The sequence below is a fragment of the Amblyomma mixtum genome, chromosome 1 (genome assembly GCF_055824585.1).
Source record: "Amblyomma mixtum isolate Tamu chromosome 1, ASM5582458v1, whole genome shotgun sequence".
Classification (NCBI taxonomy): domain Eukaryota; kingdom Metazoa; phylum Arthropoda; class Arachnida; order Ixodida; family Ixodidae; genus Amblyomma; species Amblyomma mixtum.
Window position 1 is genome coordinate 186,855,181 of NC_143012.1, and position 24,608 is coordinate 186,879,788.

Sequence of the window (24,608 nt, forward strand, 5' to 3'; positions counted from 1 at the left end):
GATAAAGCGCAATGCAAACGATTGGTTTTTTGCGAACTGGCATCAGCCTGCTCTTCATCTCACCCTTACTAGTCAGGCGAAACAGTTCTTCAACCATGAGACCAAAGTTTCAACATGACAGCTCCAAAATTACAGCAAATTTGAGTTTGACGTGTTCGCTCCGGATGAGAACAGGCTGTCACAGCAACTGCCAAGCGCGAGCGCTCCGGCGCCTCCGGGCCGACAGCGACAGCAGCGCCGCGTGGTGAGTGGAAGCGGACGGGGGCCGCTTTCTCGGGGAGCTTGCAAACTGATTGGTGCACGAAGTTACTGAACCCGAAGCTGCTGCCAGCTGATCGAGTGCGGTGTGAAAGCAGCCTTTGTAACGTGTAGTAGTACTACATCGGAAGCGATAGCAGGAGGAGTCTCTGGCCATGCTAAGCCCGTCGACGGCCGCGGTAGCCGATGATGGAGAGTCGCAGTCGCCACTCACTAAGCCCAAACCGCCCAGAGACGACGAGGCGCGTGCCCGGAGAGCCGCGCAGCAGCGTGAGCGGAGACGACGACAACGGGAGGCGGCAGCTGCCGTGGCGGGGGAATTTTGCCTTCCTTCGTGGATGGCAGCGTGGTCGTCGGCGGCCGCGGTAGGCGGTGATGGAGCGTCCCAATCGCCTTTTTTTCACGGCAAGCGCAAACGGCCCGCGGATGACGAGACGCGCGCCCGGAGAGCCGCGCAGCAGCGTGAGCGGAGACAACGACAACGGGAAACGGCAGCTGTGGCGGCGCAATTTTTGCATCCACCGTGGTCGGAGGCGTCGTCTTCTGTCGGCCCTGAGTCACTGAAAAGGGCAAGTTTACCGCTTCTGTGCGAAAAAGAAAATTGATGGTGTTTCAGAAGTACGCTTATTTAATAGCCGGAAAGCCAGCTGCAAAAAGTACGAATCCGATAGAAATCACGTAGTAGCGTGAGAGAAAATAGCACCAATGTGGCTATTTTGATCAAACTTTGGGAACGATCAGTTTTCAGTGACCAACTTTTGAGCGTAAGCTCTACTACGCGAAGCTTCCCAAAGTCATTTAGCAGTGCAACTTTCTAAAACCGAATTTTTAAAGTTGAATTCGGCATACGTTATTCAGTTTTTTTCTTTTCTTTTAAGTTTATACTGAAAAATCTAGCTCCTAAATATAACTATATATATATTGAGCATGGCCAAGAGCAACGTACATTGGGAGAAACCGGATTTGCATAGTAAGAGACGTGACTCCAGTGCCATTAGCAGTGTCGATCAGATAGTTACCAATATAGGTCAACGTATCGAGCAGTTTATCTGCAGAGACGAACTTTTCTGCTTTGAACCTGAAACCTCGATTATAATAGTGGACTTGGAAGTGAATTATTGTATATATTCAAGCAAATAAAGAAATTGGTTACCTATTATTCTAATCGGTGCTCTGTGGTTATAGTGAGTAAAGAAGCAAGTCCACCAGATAAGAATTTCTAGCTGTCCGCCAAATTCAAAGTTTATTTGTACACCCATCATAACATGAGTATAGTTGTTTAAAATCCAAAAGAGCATAATCTGAGAACTAATGGTGTCAGTGGGCACATGAAGGATAATTCTCTCAGTGCAAGTTCTCTGGGTTAACATTAGCACTTTAATGTGCTAACATTAGAATCCCCATTTAGGAAGAATCTGTCTGTGTGCTCCAGCAGCTGCTGCGTCCAGGGTGGAAACTCTCTGCCACAGTGGTCATCTATAATTTTTTTTCTCTCCAGTTTATTTTGAAGGTGATTAATGTGGGTGATCGAAGATCGATGATGGTGATCTTGAATTCTTAGTTTGGCGATCCGGCGACACGTTGCGGAACAGACCGGACAACTTCTTCGGGATGCTTTACTTTATTGCACGGGTGCTCACAAGCGACCTGCCCTCCCATCTCCTTTTCGTGCCAAAAACTCGCCCTTAAATCCCCTTGCCCAGCATTCTGGGGACCCTTTTTGTAACCAATAGGAAATGGGCTTGTCAGAGCCAATCAGGAGAATTTTGTTTAAACTGGAGGAGCCAATAGCACGGCGGTGCTCATGAGGTTGTTGTCTCACGAGCACCGCGCGAATGCCATGAAGACGTTACACATTTCCGCTTGGTTACAGCGCAGAGACACAAATGCACAAAAACGCCAGTGAAGCACAGAGAATGCGAACACCCAGTCCGAACTGCTCGCACTACCCTGGTCGCGCTTCCCTTTTCGCTGCATGCTTCTGGGACAACTGGTCCATCATGCACTGTGCTGTCAAAAGCCATAAATTTACACGCACCCCCCTCGAAACCCTGCGTCTGCGGCCCGAACGCGACCTTGCTAGGCCGGGCCTCCTCACTGCCGGTTAACTGTCGTTGCAGTCATCCACTGCATTTGTCTAAAAAAAAAAACACATTTCGGCGGCGGCAGGATGGCGAGGAGCCAAGACAAAAAGCTAACACACGCAAAACCTAGGGGGCCAAGCTACTGGCTTCAGGATGCGTGCACGATGGGTCCCTGATCAACAACCCGACAGCTCAACTCCTTCACATGTCTTTACTCTGCCTCATTCACATTCAAAGCAAACTTGGCAACATGAAATCTCTCCCTGCCTTTGTACCTGTGTGGCTGACTCTAGCCACACTTATACAGAATTTCCACTGATGCAATAGCAGCCGCCGCCGTCTTTGGGTCCAGAAACAACGGTGAAAGCATGGGCATATTCCTGATCTGCATATCACCGACTGATTCTTGCATAGGCTGTGTAAGGTAGCCTGTGCACCCAAGGATCTCGCCTGTGACGTGACATGCAAACTATGGAAGGCCGGTTACTTTTACTCCGGCACAAAAAAAAAAGGACTTCACCTACATCAAGACTTAAACCTAAGCAACAGAACCTTAGACACGAGATTCTTCTGTGCTCCTATTTTCCAAAATAGTTTTCTTCTCATGGGAGGTGCGGACTGCAACCCCCCAGTGCCACTGGGTACCCACCGGTGATACAGTGATTACAAGCTTCCCCCAGCCTCATGCTTGGCTTCCATGGGGCGAGATGCTTGGAAAATGGGTATTTTACTGCATCCTGTATCAGAGGAAACTACCTTGTTCCATGGCACTTTTTGGCCAAAGTTGCCCTTGTGCCATTGAAAAAATGACGGTCGTCATCAGTTTTTGTTCTTCAAGAACCATGAAGTTTTCTAGGCATAGTATATTGCTGCCATATGTCACTGAACCCTCGGTTCATTTGGTTGTCTCTTGCTGCTTATGCCTTCTTCATTATTTGTAGGGGTTCCATTACTGCTGCCATGCTTGGTTTAAGTGCTGCACAAATCAGTGTCGAGTTGTACTACCTTAAACTGCTTATATAGTTTATACATCACTACAAATGCAGCAGGAAGGTCATATTACAGCTCATTAAGCATGGGTGCCTGGAAAAACAAGGTCTTGTTGTGAATGCTGTCGCTGCCTCTTTTTGTCTGCACTTACTCGAAGCTTGGGTTCACCACTAACTTGCATCTCTGTTACTTCAAGTAAAGAATTTTGCACAGGCAATTGAAGAGCCTTTACATTCTCCGCAGGAGCCCAATATCCCTAGCACAAGACCGGAAGCTGCTGCTGTTGCTGTGGACGGCATTTCAATCCAAACGAAGAGGCCATACTTGTGCAAAAAGCACACCACGAAAAGCAGAGGCACCAGCACCTCTTCATTAACACGCATCAGGAACGCTCCATCAATGCGCAGCAGAAACACACAGACCGAAGTCTGCGCACATGTAGACAGAGGTGAGAAAAGCGGTGCCTTCCTTTGCAAGGAGCCTAAATGCTCGTGTTCTGTACTTCCAGTGACGCAAACAGCAAGAATTGTAATCGGAAGATCAACGCAGACATAAGGTCTGCACTCGACATCTCTGAGTGCTCGGTCTGCATCCATGTTTTATGGTAAGCATTGCCTTGCATATTGCCTCTTCCAACTGTTGGTGCATGGCTATGGCCGTACTCTTGCAGATGTTGCAGCTGCTATAGACCGTTTACAGTGTGCAGTTCTTCCGTTTGAGACCAGATGGCGCCACACATGCGCTTTGAACAAGGCGCCATTACGGGCCTCGTAAGTCGCCGGCGTGTACGCCTCGACACAGCAGTGGAAATATCACGGGTGGCTGCCGAGTGTGTTCTTCCTACAAAGATGTGAAAAGGCAGAGGAAATACGTGCTGTGCTGTGGATTGAAAGAATTTCGACAGAGTTAAAGGTTCGGGATGCGATCGTTTGTGAGCTTCAAGGAACCGAACTGTACAAGGAGGCAATGCCAATGTTAGCACCCGTTCGCCATGCAACCTTTCTGAACGGGCGAACACAACAAACACATTCGCCAGCGCTAGATAGCCAATATAGAAACAAAGCTTCGATCTTGGAAAATCTGCAAGGGTAAGTGCACAATACAGCCGCATGAACAAGCTGTTCCTCCACCGAAACCGTCACTTTGTGCTTTCAATTGCTATGCACTGTGCTGAGGCCCCATTGCTCGTAAGTTAAGGTGTGCGGCCATAAGAAAAAGGAGCACACGAGGCCAAATTAGGAAGGAAAAAAAGATGATTTATGCTCTTTATGACGCGACTGTTTATTATGCACTGCATAGCCACGCGAGCAGACAACGCTTACCATTGGTCCGTGTTTTACACGCCGTCTTGGTGCACCTGTTGAGCTTCGCTCCAAGTGGCGAGGTTTTCGTGGACCATGTTCGGAATGAAGCAGTTGCTTTACGGCTGCTGTGCTGGGTGGTTGTCACTTGCTCGCAGTTCATGCGAGACAGTCACAAAAGTGACTTCACACGCTCAGAGTGAAGATGATTAATTACAACCAACAGGACCTCGAGAATTTCCATGTTCGCATATCGACGTGGAGTGTACCACAATTTTATATGTGAGGCTGACATAATTGTGAACTTTGTGTTGTATGTAACCGCGCTGCCATGAGCGCATTATGACAATTATATCACGGAATCCTTCGAAACGATTGCACGCCAGCTTGTGAAGGCTACTTGATGCATGGTACTGCTTACATGGTTAACATTTGTGTGTGTATTTTTGTCGCCTTTCTGTGCTTAACAAACCAATACAAAATATTTTAAGTTTCCTAAGCAGGTTGTTAACAAATGCGTACGATATGCATGTGAGCATTTTAGAGCAGTGTCTGCATGCATGTACACAATACGACAACCTGCGCTGCTGCAGGAACATTCAACCTTGTAATTTTAGATAATAACAATAAAAATCATCAAACAAAGCCTTCAGCGCATGCAAAGACAAGCATTCAGGTGATGTATTCATTGGTTTGAAGAAGCGGAGAGCTCTGCAGCTCTCCAAAACATGAAGCCTGATCATGTTTTCATGCCTGAAGTGATTGAATTAGGGTTCTCACATGTCCTTCAAAGCTTTGGCCATATCATATTGTCATATTCCAACTCCTTTACAACCGTATCAGCCGAAACACTGCCTGTCGGAACCGAACCTTCAGACACAGCAGCCTTCGCAACGAGGCACGTGCCGAGCAGTCAGGAGGCGTGTAATGGCGGTGTGATCACGTGATCAAAGATGGCAGCCCCCGTGATACGGCGATGTAAAGCGTCTATACACTGCCGTGACGTGGTGGTCAGTGTAAGTGCTGATCTTGAGACCAGCATTAGCTCGATTGCCTAGGTGTGCCTCATTTGGCTCCACGTCGCTATTGCACAGTGCTGTTAAGTTGTATTTGTTTTTCATTTCAGCACTCGGCTATGCTGGTGGATGCTCCTCAGGGAACTTGGTAGCTCGTTCCCGTGGACCAGTTTTGCACAGCGGTCACAAGGATGCGTCCTGCTACCTGCTGCACTTTGGTCTGTGGTGATCAACTGCTGAACTGTCCACACCTCAAGCCACCACACTGCCTTGTCTGTGACCGACTGCTGCATGCGGAAAGAAGGACACGTGCTGTGTAAGCCTGACTGCACTTCTACTTCCGAAATATGTACTGGCATCCATTCAAACCTGCCTTCCTAAGGATTGAAGTGGAGGCTGTTGGTTCTAATTCCCATGGTAAAGTACAGTAGAATCCCTGTAAGGTAACTGAAGGGACCAGAAAATTTGTTCGCCTTATCAAAATTTTCTGTTAACAGATGTGCCCTTAAAAACATATGCAAGGCTTGCTAGGTGTAGGTTTTAGCCATTAGTGAAAGACAGGCAGAAAGACAGTGAGAGCTTTCACAGAGTTTAGGGCTTTACGTAGCAGAGTGTAAACACTTGTAAATTTTTTCCACGTGGGTACCACTCAGAAGGAATGTTTCAGTGTTTTCGATAAGTTCATGTCCTGCTTCAGGTTTGCCACAGTTTCCAGACGATGTCCACTTTAGTTAGCTGAGGATAGGAGCTGAAAGCATTTGATTCAATGGGAATATCGGCAATCACAGAAGCATTGTGCAATCAGAGCGTGGAAGAGATATTTGTAGAGCTTGGAGAAAATTTTTTCTCACATTAATGTTTTTCTCTCTCTTGATCTGTATCTATAGGGACTGCACAGCGCGATCATAGCCCTGCACAGTAAAAATTACAAAATACAAATCAGGAAGGGTGTCACGAAGGGTGATGCATTGTCACCACTGTTGGCAATCACATGCTTACAAGAGGTATTCAGGCGTGTTGGAGGGAAAACATGGCGATGCAAGCCATGATGAAAAACCTCACTAATATCCTATTTGCTGATGCCTTTGTTCTTAAAGATGTAGGGGAACAATTACAGCGCAGTTTGAATTACAACTGGACGTGGCATCGAGAACCTAGATAAACTTGAATGCGGAGCAGGTGCATTTGTGCTGGGATACGAGTTTTCACGCCTGTGACGCAGTTGTGCCTTGAAACGCTTGAAAACTGCGAAAAGGCTCTTCATGGGCTCCCCCACCTGTTGTTTCAGGCTGCCCGAGCTGTAGTTTCTTCTGGATGTTGCAAGCATCAAAATAGATATCTGGCAATGCACATAAGGTAACATAGCTTACAATAATCAAAGCTCACATACTTCACCGGGTGCCTTGCAGTACTAGGACTGCAGAGAAGCTCTCAACCCTTCTTTAACTGTTGAGCTCGTCAGTACTAGTGAATGAATGAAAAACTTTTACTGCTCAGTAGAAGTCTTGGCGAGCAGAGCCCCTAGTCCAGGGCCCCTGTGACAGCTGCAGCGATTACAGGCCCAGTCTATCAGTCTGTGGTGATCTTGAATGTGAACACTACAAAGCACTGTACTACTGCTCCATGTGGCGTTTAGTATGCTAGGGATACGAGTGTTCTGTTTTGCTAAGCCAGTTGTGATCTGGGGTGCGACTACGATTTGGTGATGTCAGTGTCGTGTTTTCCCACTCTCATTTTTCTCCTCTCTAGGCCAGGATCCCCCAGAGCAGCAGCACCATCAGTCTTGTGCCAACACCACTCGTGCACCGACCGATGTGGCGTTTCCGCACTTGCCAGCATGGCCAGTGTGAAGTTCGTTGAACTTTCTGAGGCGCCATTCAGTCTCCAGCACAGAGTGTACGGTGTGAGGCAGCTATTTTGACACGTGCACCTGTCCCCGGTCGAAGGGTTACCAAATTCATGGAACCGCGGATGCACGACGGAGGCTCGGTGGCTGCTCTATTGTTGCCGGCGGCACTGCTGCCAGAGCACTCGTTCCGTCTCCGTCTTGCCTTCCTACCACAGATGTCTTTCCAGCGTGCAGCCTTGTGCAGTGTTAAGTGTTTGAATGCTTGCAGTCGTCATTTTGTGGCCAGTGCACGTTTTTTTTTTTAATCTTCTCGTTCCCTACGTGTCAGTCATTCGCCCTGCTCATACACATAGCTTACTGTGAGGACGCAGGTGTACGGTGGCTGATGGGTACGCGAAGTGGCGTCAGTGGGTCAATTGAGCTTTGGCTACTCAGAAGAGGTGCCTGGTTAGGCTGTAGTTGCCACTGGGCGCTTGACCCCTCAGCGACAGCTTTCTTCTTTTTTTATAAAGAGCCTTGAGTGATTGTTCCCGAGGCATACATGTGTCCCGTATGCGCGTGTGCGGAAAAGGAAACATAGAGCAAGGCAGAGGTTCGGAATGCAGTGAATTCAGTGCTCTTTGTATGTGTGCCCGGAACCCCTCCTTTCCCAAGTATGTTGTTAGCCGATATCCTTTCCCCAGTCTTTGATTAGCTGACAGAAACTTTATTTTCCTTTCCCTAGCCATCGATTGGTGAGAAGTGTCACCTGATTGATTATTGGTTGCTGTCCCCGCCAAGGGCGGAGACAGAGAGCTTAAATCTGAGTGCTCTCTGTTAAGCAGGGGCTGACTTCGTCTAATCAACAGTTCAGTCATGCTGTAAGTAGTTTTCTCCTTGCTCGTTTCTTCTTGTTTATTTATGTGTAAATAAATAGTTAACCTTCTTTTCCTGTCATTGAGTAATGTGAATGTTTGCGAGTCTGAACCATCAAGAAATCTTATGTCATCATCAACAAGTGTTTCCTCACATCGCCACGTGAAGGGGAAACTCAGCCACGCAATCTTGCTTATTATAGAACATGGCATGAACAACACACCGTACTGCTGTTGTGTTGGATTTTATTTCGTATAAGCTGCTAAGGCCGTCATGCGCCAAACTCGTGGTTAAAAAAGTATGTTTGTTGTATTAAATGAAGTATAAGTCGTGAGATCCATAGTTTGTTTAAAACACTTCCCTTCTTTAAAAACGTACATGTGACAGATCAGCAAGCGCATTTTCACCTAAGAGTAGCATTGGGTGAAAAGGGATGCATGCCGTCAGTGTAGAATACAGTAAAAAAATTTTCACACCTTCTCTAGTTTTGAACATGAGAATAAACTATGGATTACTGTGAACTCATCTTTCACAAAGAGGTTTGTCTTTGTTTCATCGGTAAGAAGTTGTGTGTCAGGTGTGCGTGTCCTATGCGAAGACGACATAAAATTACTTGAATGAAACGTTGCTGGTGTCTGCATGACTTCCATTCTCCCAAGATGGGCTGTACAAAGTGTAGTATTCTGCTCCATTCATTATACCACTCCTTCTGCCATTTTTTCTTCAATTTAGATCAACTTCATGCAGTCTTTGTGAGGTATGTTGACACTGTTGATTTTACCACTCCGAGCTCGTGCAGCATGAGTCTGCTCTCTAATTGCCATCTATGTCGACGTGGCTTGGGACTATGCAGAATCTTATAGTACTGCTTTTAGTCGAGGCTTCGCTTCACACCTGCCACAACTGCAGGTAGTGTGAAGCTTTGACACTTATGTGCTGTTTACACTCAGACCTCCGCGATCCCATAACAGCTGGCTTGCCTGCAGTGTTCCATGCTCACTGTTGATCCGGTACCAGAAATATTCGAGTTCTTAGGCTGAAATGAATGTACTTAGGTGCCTTCCGAGCACAAGGCATTGAAGAGACTGTGCCAGAAATTTTTTTCACAGCTCATCCAGCTTATCACTTTTTCTGTATGAGTTAATGTTTGTAATGCAAATGGCTCAAAGTGCAGAGAACTGCAAGCGCTGTCTAGGAGTGAAAAATGGAACTGACATTTTAATGGCTGCCGTGTGGCTTAAGCTCTTGCTTCATCTTTTGAAGCAGACTATACGTTTTGAATGCTGGTTTGGTTTATTGGGGTTTAACGTCCCAAAGCGACTCGGGCTATGAGGGACGCCGTAGTGAAAGGGGTTCGGAAATTTTGACCACCTGGGGTTCTTTAACGTGCACTGACATCGCACAGTACACGGGCCTTTAGAATTTTGCCTTCATCGAAATTCGGCCGCTGTTGCCGGGATCGAACCCGCGTCTTTCAGGCCAGTAGCCGAGCGCCATAACCACTGAGCCACCGCAGCGGGGCCATTTTGAATGCATATATGTATTACTGTTCTAGTGAATGAACTTACCTTTTGAACAGAACTTTCGAGGCTAAAAAAAATATGGTGCACACATGGAGCTGAAAGCTTTTAGCTTGACTCTCCAACTGTGCTGGGAGTTTTCGTGGCACATTCCACATCTTTTATACAGCAGCTCCTGAAACACAGTGCCTATGGATTAAAAACAGAGCAAAGTTCTTGAGTGCCTCAGGGATTTTAAGTACTATACTCTTCGTAGTAGAAATGAATTCCTTAGCCAGAGTGATTCCACAGTCCATTATGTATTCAATCTATGTCGATGACCTTCAAATTGCATGCACATCTTGTGAGGGACAAATACAACTCGCATTAAAGAAACTAGCAATTTGGGCATACAGAAATGGACTCGAGATTTCCCCGCAAAAAAAAACTCGCTCCAAAGAGGACTGCAGATTGATCCCACCTTCCACTTGAATGTAACTGCACTTCCAGTAAAACGAGCACAAAGTTTTAGGCCTGACTTTTGACAGAAAGCTCACATTCCAACCGCGCATAAACACCCGCAAAAGAAAAGGTGACCCAATCCCTGAATATATTTCACCAATGAATACCTAAAACGATCGCTTTTTCTTATCCCTACATACTTTTCAAAGCCATTTCAAAGTTGGCGTTCCAAACTGCTGCACTCATCTTTATTCCGATTTCATTTGTTCCAAAGGCTAGAACGGACTGGAACCACCTTCCCGCCTTTGTCATGTCCATCACTGCACCAACGCCTTCAAGTCTGCTGAGTATAAGCGTCTTAATTAATCTACCTATTACACATGCATTTTTGTTAGTTACCCACTCCTCTCTATAACGCCGATCAGCCCTGAGAGTAAATAAATGAAATGAAAATAAATTAATAAATACTCATAATGTATTCTCATGATAATGCTGGGAGACCAAAAGGATGTGCCTGTTGAACATCTTCACTTAGAACCTATAGTGCGATGTTATCATCATACCTTAAAAGACTGGATTCAATATAAAAACCTAGGTTTCCATCTCTCACTGGTGCATAAAGAACATCACCCATAAATAGTCTTTGCATAGAAACAAATGAACCAACCCTCACAGACAGGAGAATAATGCTTACGTGTGCTTACACACTGAAAATAAGGTCCCTAACAAAACACCTCTGTTACCCCACAGTTATTGAGTGCACATCCAGAAGACTGTTCAGTAATAAACCACCACCAATCAGACCTTTGTCAACACGCTCTGAAGATGCACGTGATGAACTAGGAATACTAGATGCCCTACCTGAAATTGCCCCAAGGTGCAATCCACTGCCACCATATGTCACAGCCTTCCTGCTGTGTGTGACTTCACACTAACACACCTTCGTAAAAAACGACCACCACATTAACACGTACTACTGCAAGAATACCTGGCTCTGAAGGAAAAATATACAAGTTACATGGAACTTTACACAGGTGGCTCATGAATGGCAAAGCGCGTTGGAAACGTCAGATTTAAGGACACTCTGTGTTGCGTTTTCTTGTCCTTGTATGCACGTGTGGGATTGTGTTGGCATCTGCATCGAAGTGCCCCACTACCGCATGTTGCTGCAAATGGGACGGAATTGTGCCATTGCTTTGCGTAAATAAAATTCGCTCAACAGTGCCACAGCTAAAGCTACATGGCCAGTCACAAGGCCATATTTCACGCATTTATTTACTCTGGACTGATATAGCTCACTTGCATCTTGTTTTCACACATTCCATAACATGCCATCAAAAAACCATGCCAGTCTCCTTCGTGCTTCCATAAGTTCTTTATTCTGAAGTTAAAAGTGCTACCGACTAAATAGTTTTAAATAATGTAATTGGTAAAGTTATTTCTTGGTGCGACACTTGCCATATGCGTAACTTCTGAAAAATTGTGTATATGAAATTAACTCCCCAAAAACATACCTTCCGGAAACATGGCTTCTTTTTCATCTTGGTATGACACAAGGCAGCATCATGATCTGACGATAACACCTTTTCGCACAAATAACACCTTTAAGCACTCATTTTTCCCAAGAACTGTCACTGACTGCAATTTACTTACTAACAATCAAGTTCTTCAGGCATCCTTGAAATTGTTTGAATAGACAAATGGGTGAGAGCTGTCCGCCGTGTCAACTGGCCTCCGAGGAAGCATTCCCGCTTGTGCTCGGAACATTTCGCGCCAGATCGCTATGAAGACAGCGTGTACCTCAGAGAGAGCTTTGGACTCGCTATGGCTTCGTTCAACCGGTGCTTGAAGGCAGATTCTGTGCCAACGTTATTCGAGTACAATCGCCCATCGCAGCGGCCAGCTGAACGAAGCACGGCTGTCAAGAGGAAGCGGACCACGGTAAGCGTGCTCAAAGTATGTTGGATTGTAGAACTGTAGCTGGTGTGAATTCACTTTCAAAAGCTCGCCATCGAGACAAAGCTTCGCAAAGAAAGGACTGTTGCATGGTGATGCATGCCCCTGAAAGGACGTAGTACGTTGTGCACCGCGGCAACGTTCCGGCAGCAGATTCTTTCATCGCACAGGGTCGGCCGGCACTCGCCACACGAACAGCTGTCAGCGGGAGCATCACATTAACTTTTGTTCTGACGATTGTGTCACAAGTGCATGCACGAGAAATGACTCAAGTACTTACTTTTCCGAGTTCAGACCGTCTTCATGCTAGCGGCCTGTGGTGTGACTCGGCTGGCTAGCGCGGCGGTGGATCATACCTGAAAGGCAACTAGTCTAGTCCAAAATCGCCAAATGAGGTCTTCTAAAGACTTGCTGGTCTCGGAAATGCTGTTCTCCGCGCTTTCAGTCATGTCGACAGCGCGGCTCAGGGTAGTTGCGATATCTTCGGGGAGTTCACAGCGCGGCATGGCGCGGCGAACACGCCAGTGACGTCACAGTCAATACCTCGTGAAAGCACCTCCCTGATTTCGGTTTTGCGGTTTCAGTTTTGCAGTTTCGGTTTCGAGTTGTGCGTTTCTTGCTGTTTAAAAATTATTTTAGGGTTGCTTTTAAAAACTTTGCATCGTACACAAAATACAGGATGTTCTTAGGAACACAAAACAGCCAGTAACTTAAAATGGCTGTAAAATCGCCAGAGTTGCCCTTTAAGAGGGAGACGACGCTGTGTCGGCAAGATTCCCATTTTTGGTCTATTTCCTCTTCATATAACTGCGTGTTCTTTGCTTCTCTGTGTTCCGTGAAGCCTCCCGTCGTTGTTCGATGGCTTCCTTAATTTCCATAATTAATGACTACAGCGTCCCGCGACCGCCACTCAAGAATATAACCCAAGCCAGCCCAAGCCACCTCCCGAGCCTTCCGACCGGAGTCGGTTTTTGAGTTGCGAAATTGAAACATGCAGATATGTTTACGAACGTCGCTCCCGCTGCTCCTGATTCCGCGGTCCGCGCTGCTAACCAACGTTAATTGAACAAAACTCCATTAACGTTGCTGGTAACGCTGGCGCCTATGAGACCTGCGCATATTGTCGCTGCCAGCTGACCGCATTGCTATGGGTGCTGCGGCGGATGCTCGTTGCGCTCGTGCTCGCGAGGCTCGACGTCTGCGTAGACAAGACCCAGCTGTGCGCGCCGCTGAGCGAGAAGCCGATCGGCGGCGTAGCAAGACCGAGGAACGGCGAGCGTCGAAGGCCTTGCAGCAGCGAGAGCGGCGCCGGCGACAGCGCTTAGAGGGCGGACCTTCAACTTTTAAAACTGCCGTTTCGGACGAGGTTCGAGCTAGGAGGGCTGCGCTGGAGTGCGCGCACGCTAGCGCTCCTTTTGAAGCGAAAAGTTTCAATAGTCAACCCCGCGCTTCGCATGAGCCGGCGTATGTCGGAGCACGAGTGACGTCACGCACGGCGCAGGCTACTGCGCATGTGCGTCGCCGCTTCTGCTCCTCGCCACCGTTTGACCTTTTCGCCGCTTGCCCATAGTGCAGGCGTACGCTGCCGCGCGCTATGCGTCATCGTTTGACGTTCGCCGCAAGCGCGTGTTTATCGTGGAGGCCGGCTATATAACCGTTTGCCAGAGAATAGGCGAGCGCATTCAACATGGAAGGAGAAGAGAGCGATACTACCGATACAGAAGTGCTACCACGGGAGTTGGCTGAAAAAGAGCGAAGAAATGAAAGGCTGAAAGCTCAACGAGCATCCGAGACACCCGAACAACGAGAAGAACGTCTCGCTAAACGACGCAGCAAAGCCGAGTCTGAAACGCCAGAAGTACGAGAGGCACGTCTCGCTAAACGGCGTGAAAAGGAAGCTGAACAGCGACGTTCGGCTATGTCAGCTGAGAGTAGCCAAGATGGTGAAAGTTCGGGAATTGCTGAGCAGTTGCGAAGGAAGAATGAAAAGGCCAGAGCCAAACGAGCTAGTGAAACACCCGAGCAACGAGAGGAGCATCTCGCTAAACGACGACGTCAAGAGGCTCATAAGCGCTTCTTACAGAGTGAAGACGACGGCGTTGTGGAAGAAGAGGTAAAGACTCACCGTTACACAGGCTATGTGTTGAAACCTGGTGAAAGTGCAAGTGCGACCAGAACGTTCACGACGGACTTTGTGAACAATCCCTTTGGCTTCCCATGTGATGTGTGTGAAAGGCACATCAGAGATTCAAAGCCGGTAAGTGCCGCCATGTGGCAAACATTGATAACCATAGGCTAAATCATAAGCATAACCATAAGCTAAACCGTAAGCATAACCATAAGCTAAACCATAAGCATCACCGCAGCTTTTCGCTTCGAGATATCCAGGCTTAAATTTTTTTTGTGCAACCTGCGTCCGTGACACAAAATAGTGCGTTTCTTGTGGTGAGCGAAAAAAAACAAATGCTTTGCCGGCAGGCTTCGTGGATTGTCATCAGCGTGACAAAAAAACGCTCTTATTGCGAGCGAATCGATCGAGATCTGTGATTTTGTATTTAGCATTTGTCGTATTTTTTCGTTTCACGCTTTCGCTGTCTCCGCAACCCTGTGCTTTATGCTCATGGAGGAAGGAAAATTTTTTCCTTCCTCCATGTCTATGCTCTTTCCATCCGGCTCACTTTCACTTTTGAGAAAATGGCATCCTGCTCAGCGGCCCTGGCCACCTCTCCTGTACGCATTTTCTCGAAGGTTCGTACATCCGAGCTGTCAAGGCACGCCAAGCAAGAAATTGGAAATGTGTACTCCCGTACAAGGATCCGTTCTCCGGAGAAGTCTGTTCGGGGAGTACAGAGTGCTGTGAGCGAGGACACCGGAGTACCTCCTCATACCGTTGCCAAAATCAAGGCGGAGCGTCTGTGTGGGCCTTTGGCGTCTCCGAAGAAAAGACCTCGCGACTTGAAGATTTCAAGCTCGCGAACAGTCAAGAATGACAGCTTCACAGTCCATACCATCCGTCTGAAAGTGCACGGTATGTACGTGAAGAGGGAAGTCCCAATACTGGACAGTGTGCTAAAGACTGTCATTGAGGACGACGACCTGCCGAACTTCAAGAAAACGACGTTGTGGAGGTTGATGAAGGACATCGGATTCACATTCGAAAAAAGAAAACGGAACGTTGCGCTGATCGAGCGAAGTGACATCATTGCCTGGCGTCGCAGGCACGTGCCTGCGGGCGATCAAGGAATTCCGAGAACAGGGCAGGTACGAATCGTTCCTTGCTTATTTTCTTACGCAGCACGTTTAGACTGGCTTCACATAGAGCTTGATGTTAGCGTTGCAACCTCGTAGTCGTAACAGTGAGTGCTGCTTCAGAATGACACATTTAAAAGAAATCGTCTTAACCACGTTGCTGTTGCGGACCTTTTGCATAGAGGTGACGTTTCACGGCCAGTTTTGCGCTACATTTGGGTGGGGCACGTGTCTGGCATGGGTCAGATTTAATCGCTAAATCCCAATTGGTGCGGCAAGCAAAAACAACAAAACTGCCAAAAATGTCGTAGCACCGCAATGGGTAGTGACATCTCGTCGTCACCATAGGAACAAATAAACACCCACCGTACACTGCCCTTTGCTCCGGTGGTGTGAGTTACTGGCGCTACTACTGCGAACGTTGACAATTTTTGTTCGCAGTCGCCACGAACGAAGAAGAGATTTCAAATGTTGCCGAATTAGTCAAGCACCCTATGCAAACATACAGTGAATATAAACTGGCTACCAAATGCCGCCCGAGGCGCGAAATATAAGCCTGAACAAGGGAGCAATAAAGCCGAGATAATTCTTTTTCTCGATTGTCTTTGAGCGGCTGTTTGTGAGACAGTGGTCAGCAGTGTGTTTGTTGCAGTGTGTTGCCTGCTTACATGCTGCAGTGTGTTTGTTTACTTACAAGCATTAACTCGTGCACTCGGTTGTTTCGCATTTACAGATGCATCATCTGCCTAGATGAAACCTGGGTCAACGCAGGGCACACAAAAGAATACGTCTGGCAGGACAAGACTGAAGTCATTTCAGGGGCCCGTTTGATCCTTGTACATGCTGGGAAAAGTGCAACAGGATTCGTGGAAGATGCTGCTGACTTCTTCAGAGCAAAAAAGGCAAATCACGCTGACTACCACCCTGAGATGGATGGCTACTACTTTGAGAAATGGTTCACCTACAAGCTTTTGCCAAACATTCCGGCCCATAGCATTGTCGCCATGGACAATGCTCCATATCATAGCGTGGCTCTTGAAAAAGCACCTACCAAGTCTACACGCAAAGCTGATATTCCTCTTTGGCTCACAAAAAAAGGTGTTCCGTGGTCACAGGACATGGTGAGGGCAGAACTGCTGGAGCTTTCTCAAAAGGTAAACACACCCAGCGTTGTCTACCGCATCGACAACCTGGCGGCTACCTATGGCCATGAAGTGCTTCGTTTACCGCCGTACCACTGCGAGTTGAATCCCATTAAACTTTTTGGAGCCAGGTGAAGGAATACATCGCAAGTCGCAACAAATGTTTCACTTTGGCTCAAGTGGAAAAGCTCCTGCCGGAAGCACTGGTGTCTGTAAGCTAGGAAAACTGGCAAAACTGTTGTGTTCATGTGGAGCAAGTTGAGGCTGGAGCATGGCAATGCGATATGATTGTTGACGCTGAAATTTAACCGGTTGTCTTCAGCATTTCTGACTTGTGCAACTCCTCTGATGAGTCGAGCACTGATTTCAGTGATGAAGATTTAAGTGGCATCGAGGAACTTGTCTGGCTTCTAATTGATGTGTAATACACATGCTACCGAGGAAAGAGAGAGGACTCATCGGCATGCTGTGATCACCTTTGTGCACGTGTGGGTGGAAACGTGAAATGTGTGTGCATGTGAGTGGTGTGTGTGTTGATCAGTCTACCGAGGAAAGAGAAAGGACTCATCGGCATGCTGTGATCACTCATGTGTGTGCATACGTGTAAAAGCACATGCTCATTAGCATCAAATTGTATCGGGCAGTAACTTGTAGTGTAGGTGGTGAGGTTGTCGTGTTAATAGTGTCTGTAAACAAGTAGAATTTGTAAGGGAGTGCAAATAGTACTTTTTCCAATTAGAATATGAATAGTGGTACACGTTGTCAGTATGTGCAGCTTTTGGATGATTCATTGCAGAAAAATACAGTGGAGCTTAATCAAGCGTTTTGTCAATTATTCGAAAAGTATCTGAAAATTTCAGAGCAAATTCAAATCATTTAAAAATTTTGAACGTGTACTGTTTGATTCGTTCGACTAATTGAACAGGAATTTATTTAATTTGCTGTACAAAAATTTAGAACATTCACACACCGCCACGAGTGTGCCTCATTTTGTGTGTGAGGGTTGGGAACGGTATGTATGGGCATCTGATCTTCATATCCTGAAAAGGGAGTCCTGGTTTGGTGTTGTCTTGCATTACTGTCAATGTCTGGTCATTTTGACATGTTATGCAGTGCCACCCAGTCAAAAAAACCATTGGAACCAATTGGACATTCCAGTTGGAACTAAATGGACATTCCCATCGCTTCCAATTGGATTTCCCAATTGGAACCAATTGGTTACAGTTGTGTTTTTAGCCCCCGACCAATTGGATCCAACTGGACTAGCCAATTGGACCCTTTAGACCAGGCAGTTATTTGACCCAGAAAATATTCACAAAATATGTTACATTCATTGAGAAAGGTAGCTAAATGTTTGAATAATATGCTCTACGATCTTGGATGAATATTTCTACAACTTAACACATTGTAACGTGCAAAAGGAAAACTGATTTATGAGGACTGTGGGGAGACACTCTGCCTAGTGCCAATCAACATTTTTCTACGGAATTGAAATTAACATGCTTTTATGGAAATCAAAGCCAACAGACACACATGCGTCACACACAAGCAACACTGCACATTCAGGCACTAGTAGCATACATTGGCTCAATATGTACATCCAGAGAACACACTTCTGCTCCAACTTATATACCCAGTTCATGAGGCTCTCATGCGGGGGCCGGTGGCGCTTGCCCACTGAGTGCAGTTATTTTATTTAATTTCAGCTCCAGTGGTGCTGTAGGTGATGAGTACAATTATTAGGCTAAGCTGCATGATAGCTCTTATTGTAAGTGCCATATTAGTTCTACCTTTTTCGTCAAACATGCAAACATTCAGTGCAGTTCGGCGGACCAATTGAATGCAATGGGTAAGACCAACTGGGCTCACCAATTGGAAACCCAAATGGTCCAATTGGATAGTCCATTTGGACCATCCAATTGGAACACCATTCCAGTTAGCCAGTACTGTATGTTTTGTCCTCAATTTTTGGGGGGTGTGAATGACTTCCAGCTGGCTCTTGCTGAGTTCAGTGTAAATTTGTTTGTTTCGAGTCATGGCTTTGTTAGTACACGTCCCAGGAATTTGATTTTGTTGACTGAAAATACGCTGCTTTTTGAACCCTGTCCAGACATTGGTCAGGTTTTCGTTGTATGAAATGATGTTGTTCGATGGCCCGGTCATTTATTTTTTCCAATTTTGGAGCACTTGACTGATTGTGTGTTGGTGTACCTCCACTGCACGTCCTTTAATAATGCACTGTGATCCATGCCACTGGCTATTTCCAGAATAAATCATTTTTCGCAAACACTGGGGTCAGCATTCTTTATTATCCTGTCTCATTTATTGTTTGCTCTTTCAAAATATTTTTTTCTAGCGTTGTACGACTTTTTCTGCATTCTTACTTGATGCTCCCATAGCTTGGAACTCTTTTTACCTGGCTGCATGAAAATCCTGCCTGAGCAGCTTCTGCCCTTCTAGGAGAGCAGGGAAATGGAGATGAGCTGACTTGCCTCTTTATTGCCTTCATATACATTTATGCACGACAACAATTATGTAACTCTTGAGGCAGTACTATTTTCTGTCACTGTGTGAATCAACACTATGTTCTAAATTTAACACGGGAAAACAGGCCATATCGAGGTGGTGTGTGTAAAAATAATTTTACCCATCAGTTTAAATATACTGTTCTTTTGCCGCATGTAATAGCCCAGTTATAGAGCTCTTTTCAATGACAAAGGAAAACTCGCTTTGATTAAGAACGAAAAATATCTTAACAAAAACAAAAGAATTGCAGATATGCACAAGAATGTTACACATATACAGTCAGAAAATAGGCGATTAAGAAGTCTAGAATGTTTTTTGCGCTCCTGTATGATAAACCAGCTTTCTATAAATTAACAGACATCTTGCTTCGGAACTTTGCAATCAGTAAAAAATAATTGCTCTCGCCAAGTCCTTTGGGCTACTCTACAGCACAGTGCCAAAGTCGGTCCCAGGCTCTTTTGACGAAGACTGGATCCGCCGCTACCGGTTGCACGGAACAATTCATAACATGCCCACAAAGGAGCGGGTTCCTCGGCAACGGCGAAATCGAGTTGCAGGCAGCCACTTGTTAATCGGGCCACAGCGGAGCACTCACCACTGTGCTAATTAATTAATTAAACCTGACGAATGAACGTCACCTTTTCACACAAATCTCTCGCTTGCATCTAAAAAGTAGTCACAATGCTGCAGAATCGCGAAAACCGCCACTGCTAACCAAAAGCCGGTGCGAGCTCATTGACAACGAATTTCGGCATCAAATGAACAGATGCATGCAGTTCATTTCAGAACACGGCATAATATTCAAGCGATTCTGAACAAAACGAGATTTCTCATTCAAGTCACGCGAAATGCAACTTGCGATGAAAAAAAAAAAGGTGCGAAAAAAAAAAAGGGCTTACCATGCGGGATTTGAACCCACGCACCCCCAGTTGCTTGTTGACTCCGGAGCGACGCGTTAGACCACTCGGCCACAGAACAGCGCGGAGTGACACACCTCTCTATTTTTTTTTTTTTTTTTGCGGACTACTTTCGTAGTTTTCACAGGGAAACGGGGAGTAAACACGCGCGTACGCCTCGGCATGCAGGCAGTGGTGGTGGTGTCCACAAGTATCCGTTCCAGTCACAGGCCCGTGCCCTTTCCCATTCTCTACAGCCTCTAACAAGGGCAAAACAGTTGCTATGCGGCTATGCAGTCTGTCAAAGAGAAGCACCGACGGCGCGCCGAAGCCAGGAAGCAACAGCGGGCGCACGAAACTGACGAAGAACGTGAACAACGGTTAGCAAAACGGCGCGCTCAATACGCTGCTAGACGAGCGCTTTGTGCTTCTCGGGATACCGTGTCGACGGCTGATGATGCCGAGTGGAACCTTCTATCCGCCTTACAGAGTGAAGACTCGACATCAACAGGTGGGGAATCACAGAATAGCCAAGAACGGTGGAATGCAACCAAGCGACGACGACGTGCCCAGGAGACTGTTGAAGAGCGCGAGAAAAGGCTGGAAAAGGAACGAGCTCGCGACGCTGCCCGGCAGGCAAAACGGAATGAAGCCCGTAAAAGACAACGTGCACAAGAGAGCGAAGAAATGCGAGCCGCACGTTTGAAGAAAAGAAGGTGCAAATCTTTAGCTGCTGCTGGCTTGACCGTCCAGACTGGAGACGTGGAGGAGCAAAGACGTTCGGACTACGATCGACGAGTTGGTGAATGCGATTCGGCTACGCCGGAGTTTCACAACCGTTTCACGAATAATCCTTTCGGAAGCGTGTGCGATCGCCTATGGCATAAGAATGTCCTAACACCGGTAAGCGAGCTTATGTACTCTACTCTTCACTTAGCTTACCCAGAGCGGGCCGATGAGACTGTACAAAATGCCAAGGTGTGTAGCCGAGCAAGTCTGGGGGAGCAAAAGGTTCCGTTATACAGTGCGTCTAACGGCTACCGTTACCCCCCGTTACCACCCGGTCTGCCACCTCTGAACCCTGTGGCTGAACGACTGCTTTCACCACGCATTGCTTTCGTCCAGATCAGGTGGTTGATGAACTGGGATCAGTTTGGGATCAAAGGATCCAGGATGTTCCCGTAGACACAGATGAGATGCTTAAACAACTGCCTCGAAACGTATCGCGTGTTGCGGAAATAAACGCGCGCCGTAGAATGTTTCTCTCAGCTAAACGGGCGCATTGTTGGAGCTCAAATTTCGCACAGAAATGGTATTTGGTCGGCAGAATTGTTTTATACCAAGTTTGCTTGGGGTACTTACCTGATTCGAACAGAATAAGTCGGATATTCACATCGTCTGCGGCGACGGGGAAGGAAATTAAGCCGCTCTGTCAGCGATCGCACTGGTGGCGCCATCTCGTTTGTTCGCCGTGAAGATTAAGCAAATGTGGGGGATGTTTGCGGGAAGTTTGAAGACACTCTTTCAAATGCTTTTTAATTGGTCACGAAAAACGTAGTTTGGCAAAAACTGCGCGAAATTCGCAGCCTTTCGACTGCCTTTAGCAATAAATCTTTTCGAGCTTCGAGTGTAGTCTGCTTTTGTCTGTTCGCTACCGACTGCAGCTTCTGAGCCTGTGCTTTCAGTCTTGCCTTCTTTCCTAAAGTACGGAAGCTTACTACCGAGAAATGAGACCATACACTGACGAAGAGAAGGCCATGGTCGTGTCTTGGATGTGCGCATCCAATTCCATGCACTTCGTGCGTAAGAAGTTTCGTGCGGGTTTCCATCGCCGACCGCCGCATCGAGAATCTGAAAAGGTGGGTCGACAAGTTTCTCTCAACTGGAACTGTCGCAAGACCTTTCAAAGATGCGATGTTGGAAGCTCCAGGAGTTTTATTGCTGATGCAGTTGAGTGCGCTTTCGACTCCAACCCACGGCTTTCCTGCCGACGCGCAAGTTTGCTATTCGGCACCACAGCGTCAACAGTGAGTCGGCACTTTAGGAAGAAAGGGCTGCGTCCTTTCAAAGTTCGCGTGCTCCGCGAACTTGCCGCCCAGGACATGGCACAAAGATTGGAGTTCTGTCGCGCAGAACAGAGAAGAATTGCTGCAGACCCTAGATATTTGCAGTTCATACTGCTCACTGATGAATCTATTTTCCATATTGACGGCGCAGTGAACAGACAAAACACACGGCAGTGGTCCCGGGAAAATCCCAGGTTTTCAACAACATGTCCTGTTCACTCTCCAGGTGTGGCAGTTTGGTGCGGGATTTGGAGAGAAGAGGTCGTAGGACCATTTTTTTTCAGTGATACTGTCACTGCCAACTCTTACCTGTCGCTGCTGCAGAACGGTGTTCTGCCTGAGCTGAACGAAAGACACATGCAGCAAGGGGTCTGCATTTTTCAGCATGACGGTGCCCCAGCGCACTACGCCTCAAAGGTTCGGCATTTTTTGGATGAAAATTTCACGCGCAAGTGGATGGGCCGCAGGTCTGAAAACATGCCCTGGCCTCCGAAGTCACCTGATCTAACCCCGTGCGATTTTTTTGTTTGGGCTTCATAAAATTGCTTGTATACAGTGCCGGCACACTGACGAGCGTCGCTGCACTCAAGGCCCGCATTGAGGACGCGTTTGACCAGATCATGGATGAAATGCGGGCAAACGTGTTCAGAAGCTATGAAGAACGCCTGGAGAGGTGCATCCAAGCCAACGGCGGCCACTTTGACGTCTGAGCTGCACAGGATCTCAAGAACATGTCGTGAAACGGCCCTTATCAGGGCCACCAAAATCCTGCCTGGTGGGAGCTAACGCACCGCCGCTACTCCTTACCCGACCCTCTGCAAATAAAGGAGAACCAAATGGTATCCACACAGACAGCATAGTGCAAAAATGCTTTCAGGAGGGCGTCGGAGCACTCGTAGCGTTTATTCTATGGCAGTGTACGACATCAAACCGTACCGGTAGCGAACAGATGAAAGCAGACGACACTCGAAGCTCGAAAAGATTTATTGATAAAGGCATTCGAAAGGCTGCGAATTTTGCGCAGTTTTTGCCAAACTACGTTTTCTGTGACCAATTAAAAAGCATTTGAAAGAGAGTCTTCAAACTTCCTGCAAACATACATCCCCCACATTTGCTTATTCTTCACGGCGAAGAAACGAGATGGCGCCACCAGTGCGATCGCTGACAGAGCGGCTTAATTTCCTTCGTCGTCGCCGCAGACGATGTGAATATCCGACTTATTCTGTTCGAACCAGGCAAATACCCCAAGCAAACTTGGTATAAAACAATTCTGCCGACCAAACACCATTTCTGTGCGAAATTTGAGCTCGAACAATGCGCCCGTTTAGCTGAGAGAAGCATTCTACGGCGCACGTTTATTTCCGCAACACATGATAGATGACCAGCGTTCTGTGAACATAAAGAGACGCTTGTTCGCCAAGAATCTAGCGGATGAAGTTTCACGAGAAAAGTTACTGCCTTGGGTTGAGGTTCTCGAGAACTGTACAAGCACTACGGCATAAAGATAGGTGCAGCCAGGCTTTACAAGTTATGCGATAGCAGAACATAGCAGAACAGGTGGAGGAATGTGAAGTGTACAAGCACTACGGCATAAAGATAGGTGCAGCCAGGCTTTACAAGTTATGCGATAGCAGAACATAGCAGAACAGGTGGAGGAATGTGAAGTGGACTTCTCTCTGAACATTACATCAACATACAATGGTCTATGATGAAGACTTTACTCTTGACTATGGCACCAGGAGAGGGTAAAGGACCTTTGAGTATCTTGTATGAGACGCATGCCGAGCGTTAAAAAGTTGCGTTGATGCGGGGCGTGGGAGCCCCACATGCGAGGGACTTCTCAACACGGTTGCTGGGTGGAGACAAAGGTTTATTGCAGTAGAGGGAGAGTGTGAAAGAAAGCACTCCCTGTTCTGTGGGAGTGCAGACGGTCACAGTATGGCGCCCAGTCAGAGGGAATGGGGAATGCGTCAGTCGGCAGGGCTGCAGGGGTCGGGTATCGTCGGGGGAGAGGCCTGCCAGTTTCTGTGGAAGCAGCCGGCCTGTGCTAGTTTTCTTGAGGTCTCTTCGATTTAGCTTGCACTGGCTGCACCAGTTCTGATAAGTGCCGCAGCGGTGCCGCCAATGTGCAGCGCCAGTTCAAGTGCAGCCAGCAACACCAGCGCTGCCAAAACGAGGACACAAGTGTAGGCCTAGAAGCCGCTTATATCTCGGTCAGGGTGTGTGCAGTGCATCGTCAATTCGCAGGTATCACTTGCCGTAGCACCACCGTAATGGCCCTTTTTGAAGCCTCTTTGGAGCTGCTCGACGCTGAAAGTGACGACGATGACTACAGTGACTTTCATGACGACTCCAACGACGACTGCGACGATGAGTTTGACGAAGTGTGCATTTTGGTTGCATGCGCGTTGGTGCGGCAAGATGCCACTCGTGTGCCTGGCTGCGAGGACGTTGTCAAC

The 24,608-nt window shown here is 47.2% G+C and overlaps 2 protein-coding genes across 3 annotated transcripts in view; both read left to right on the forward strand.

Moving 5' to 3' along the window:
• The first annotated feature begins 274 nt into the window (after nt 1-274).
• LOC149370239 (uncharacterized) lies at nt 275-8,976 on the forward strand. Its single transcript, XM_089560721.1, has 5 exons — nt 275-827; nt 3,576-3,780; nt 3,841-3,936; nt 5,760-5,965; nt 7,399-8,976. Exons 1-3 carry the CDS (start codon nt 414-416, stop codon nt 3,885-3,887), a joined length of 666 nt encoding a protein of 221 aa, XP_089416847.1. The 5' UTR covers nt 275-413; the 3' UTR covers nt 3,888-3,936; nt 5,760-5,965; nt 7,399-8,976.
• Nucleotides 8,977-13,847: 4,871 nt separating this feature from the next.
• LOC149370240 (uncharacterized) overlaps nt 13,848-24,608 on the forward strand; it is a 30,532-nt gene continuing 19,771 nt past the window's right edge. Inside the window, exon 1 of one of the 2 annotated variants that reach the window (XM_089560810.1) lies at nt 13,848-14,527. In XM_089560810.1, coding sequence (XP_089416936.1) covers nt 13,958-14,527 — 570 coding nt within the window. In that variant the 5' untranslated portion in view covers nt 13,848-13,957. Of the gene's footprint in view, nt 14,528-20,220; nt 20,987-24,608 lie in introns of those variants that run through there. The other variant, XM_089560803.1, reaches the window with a different exon arrangement.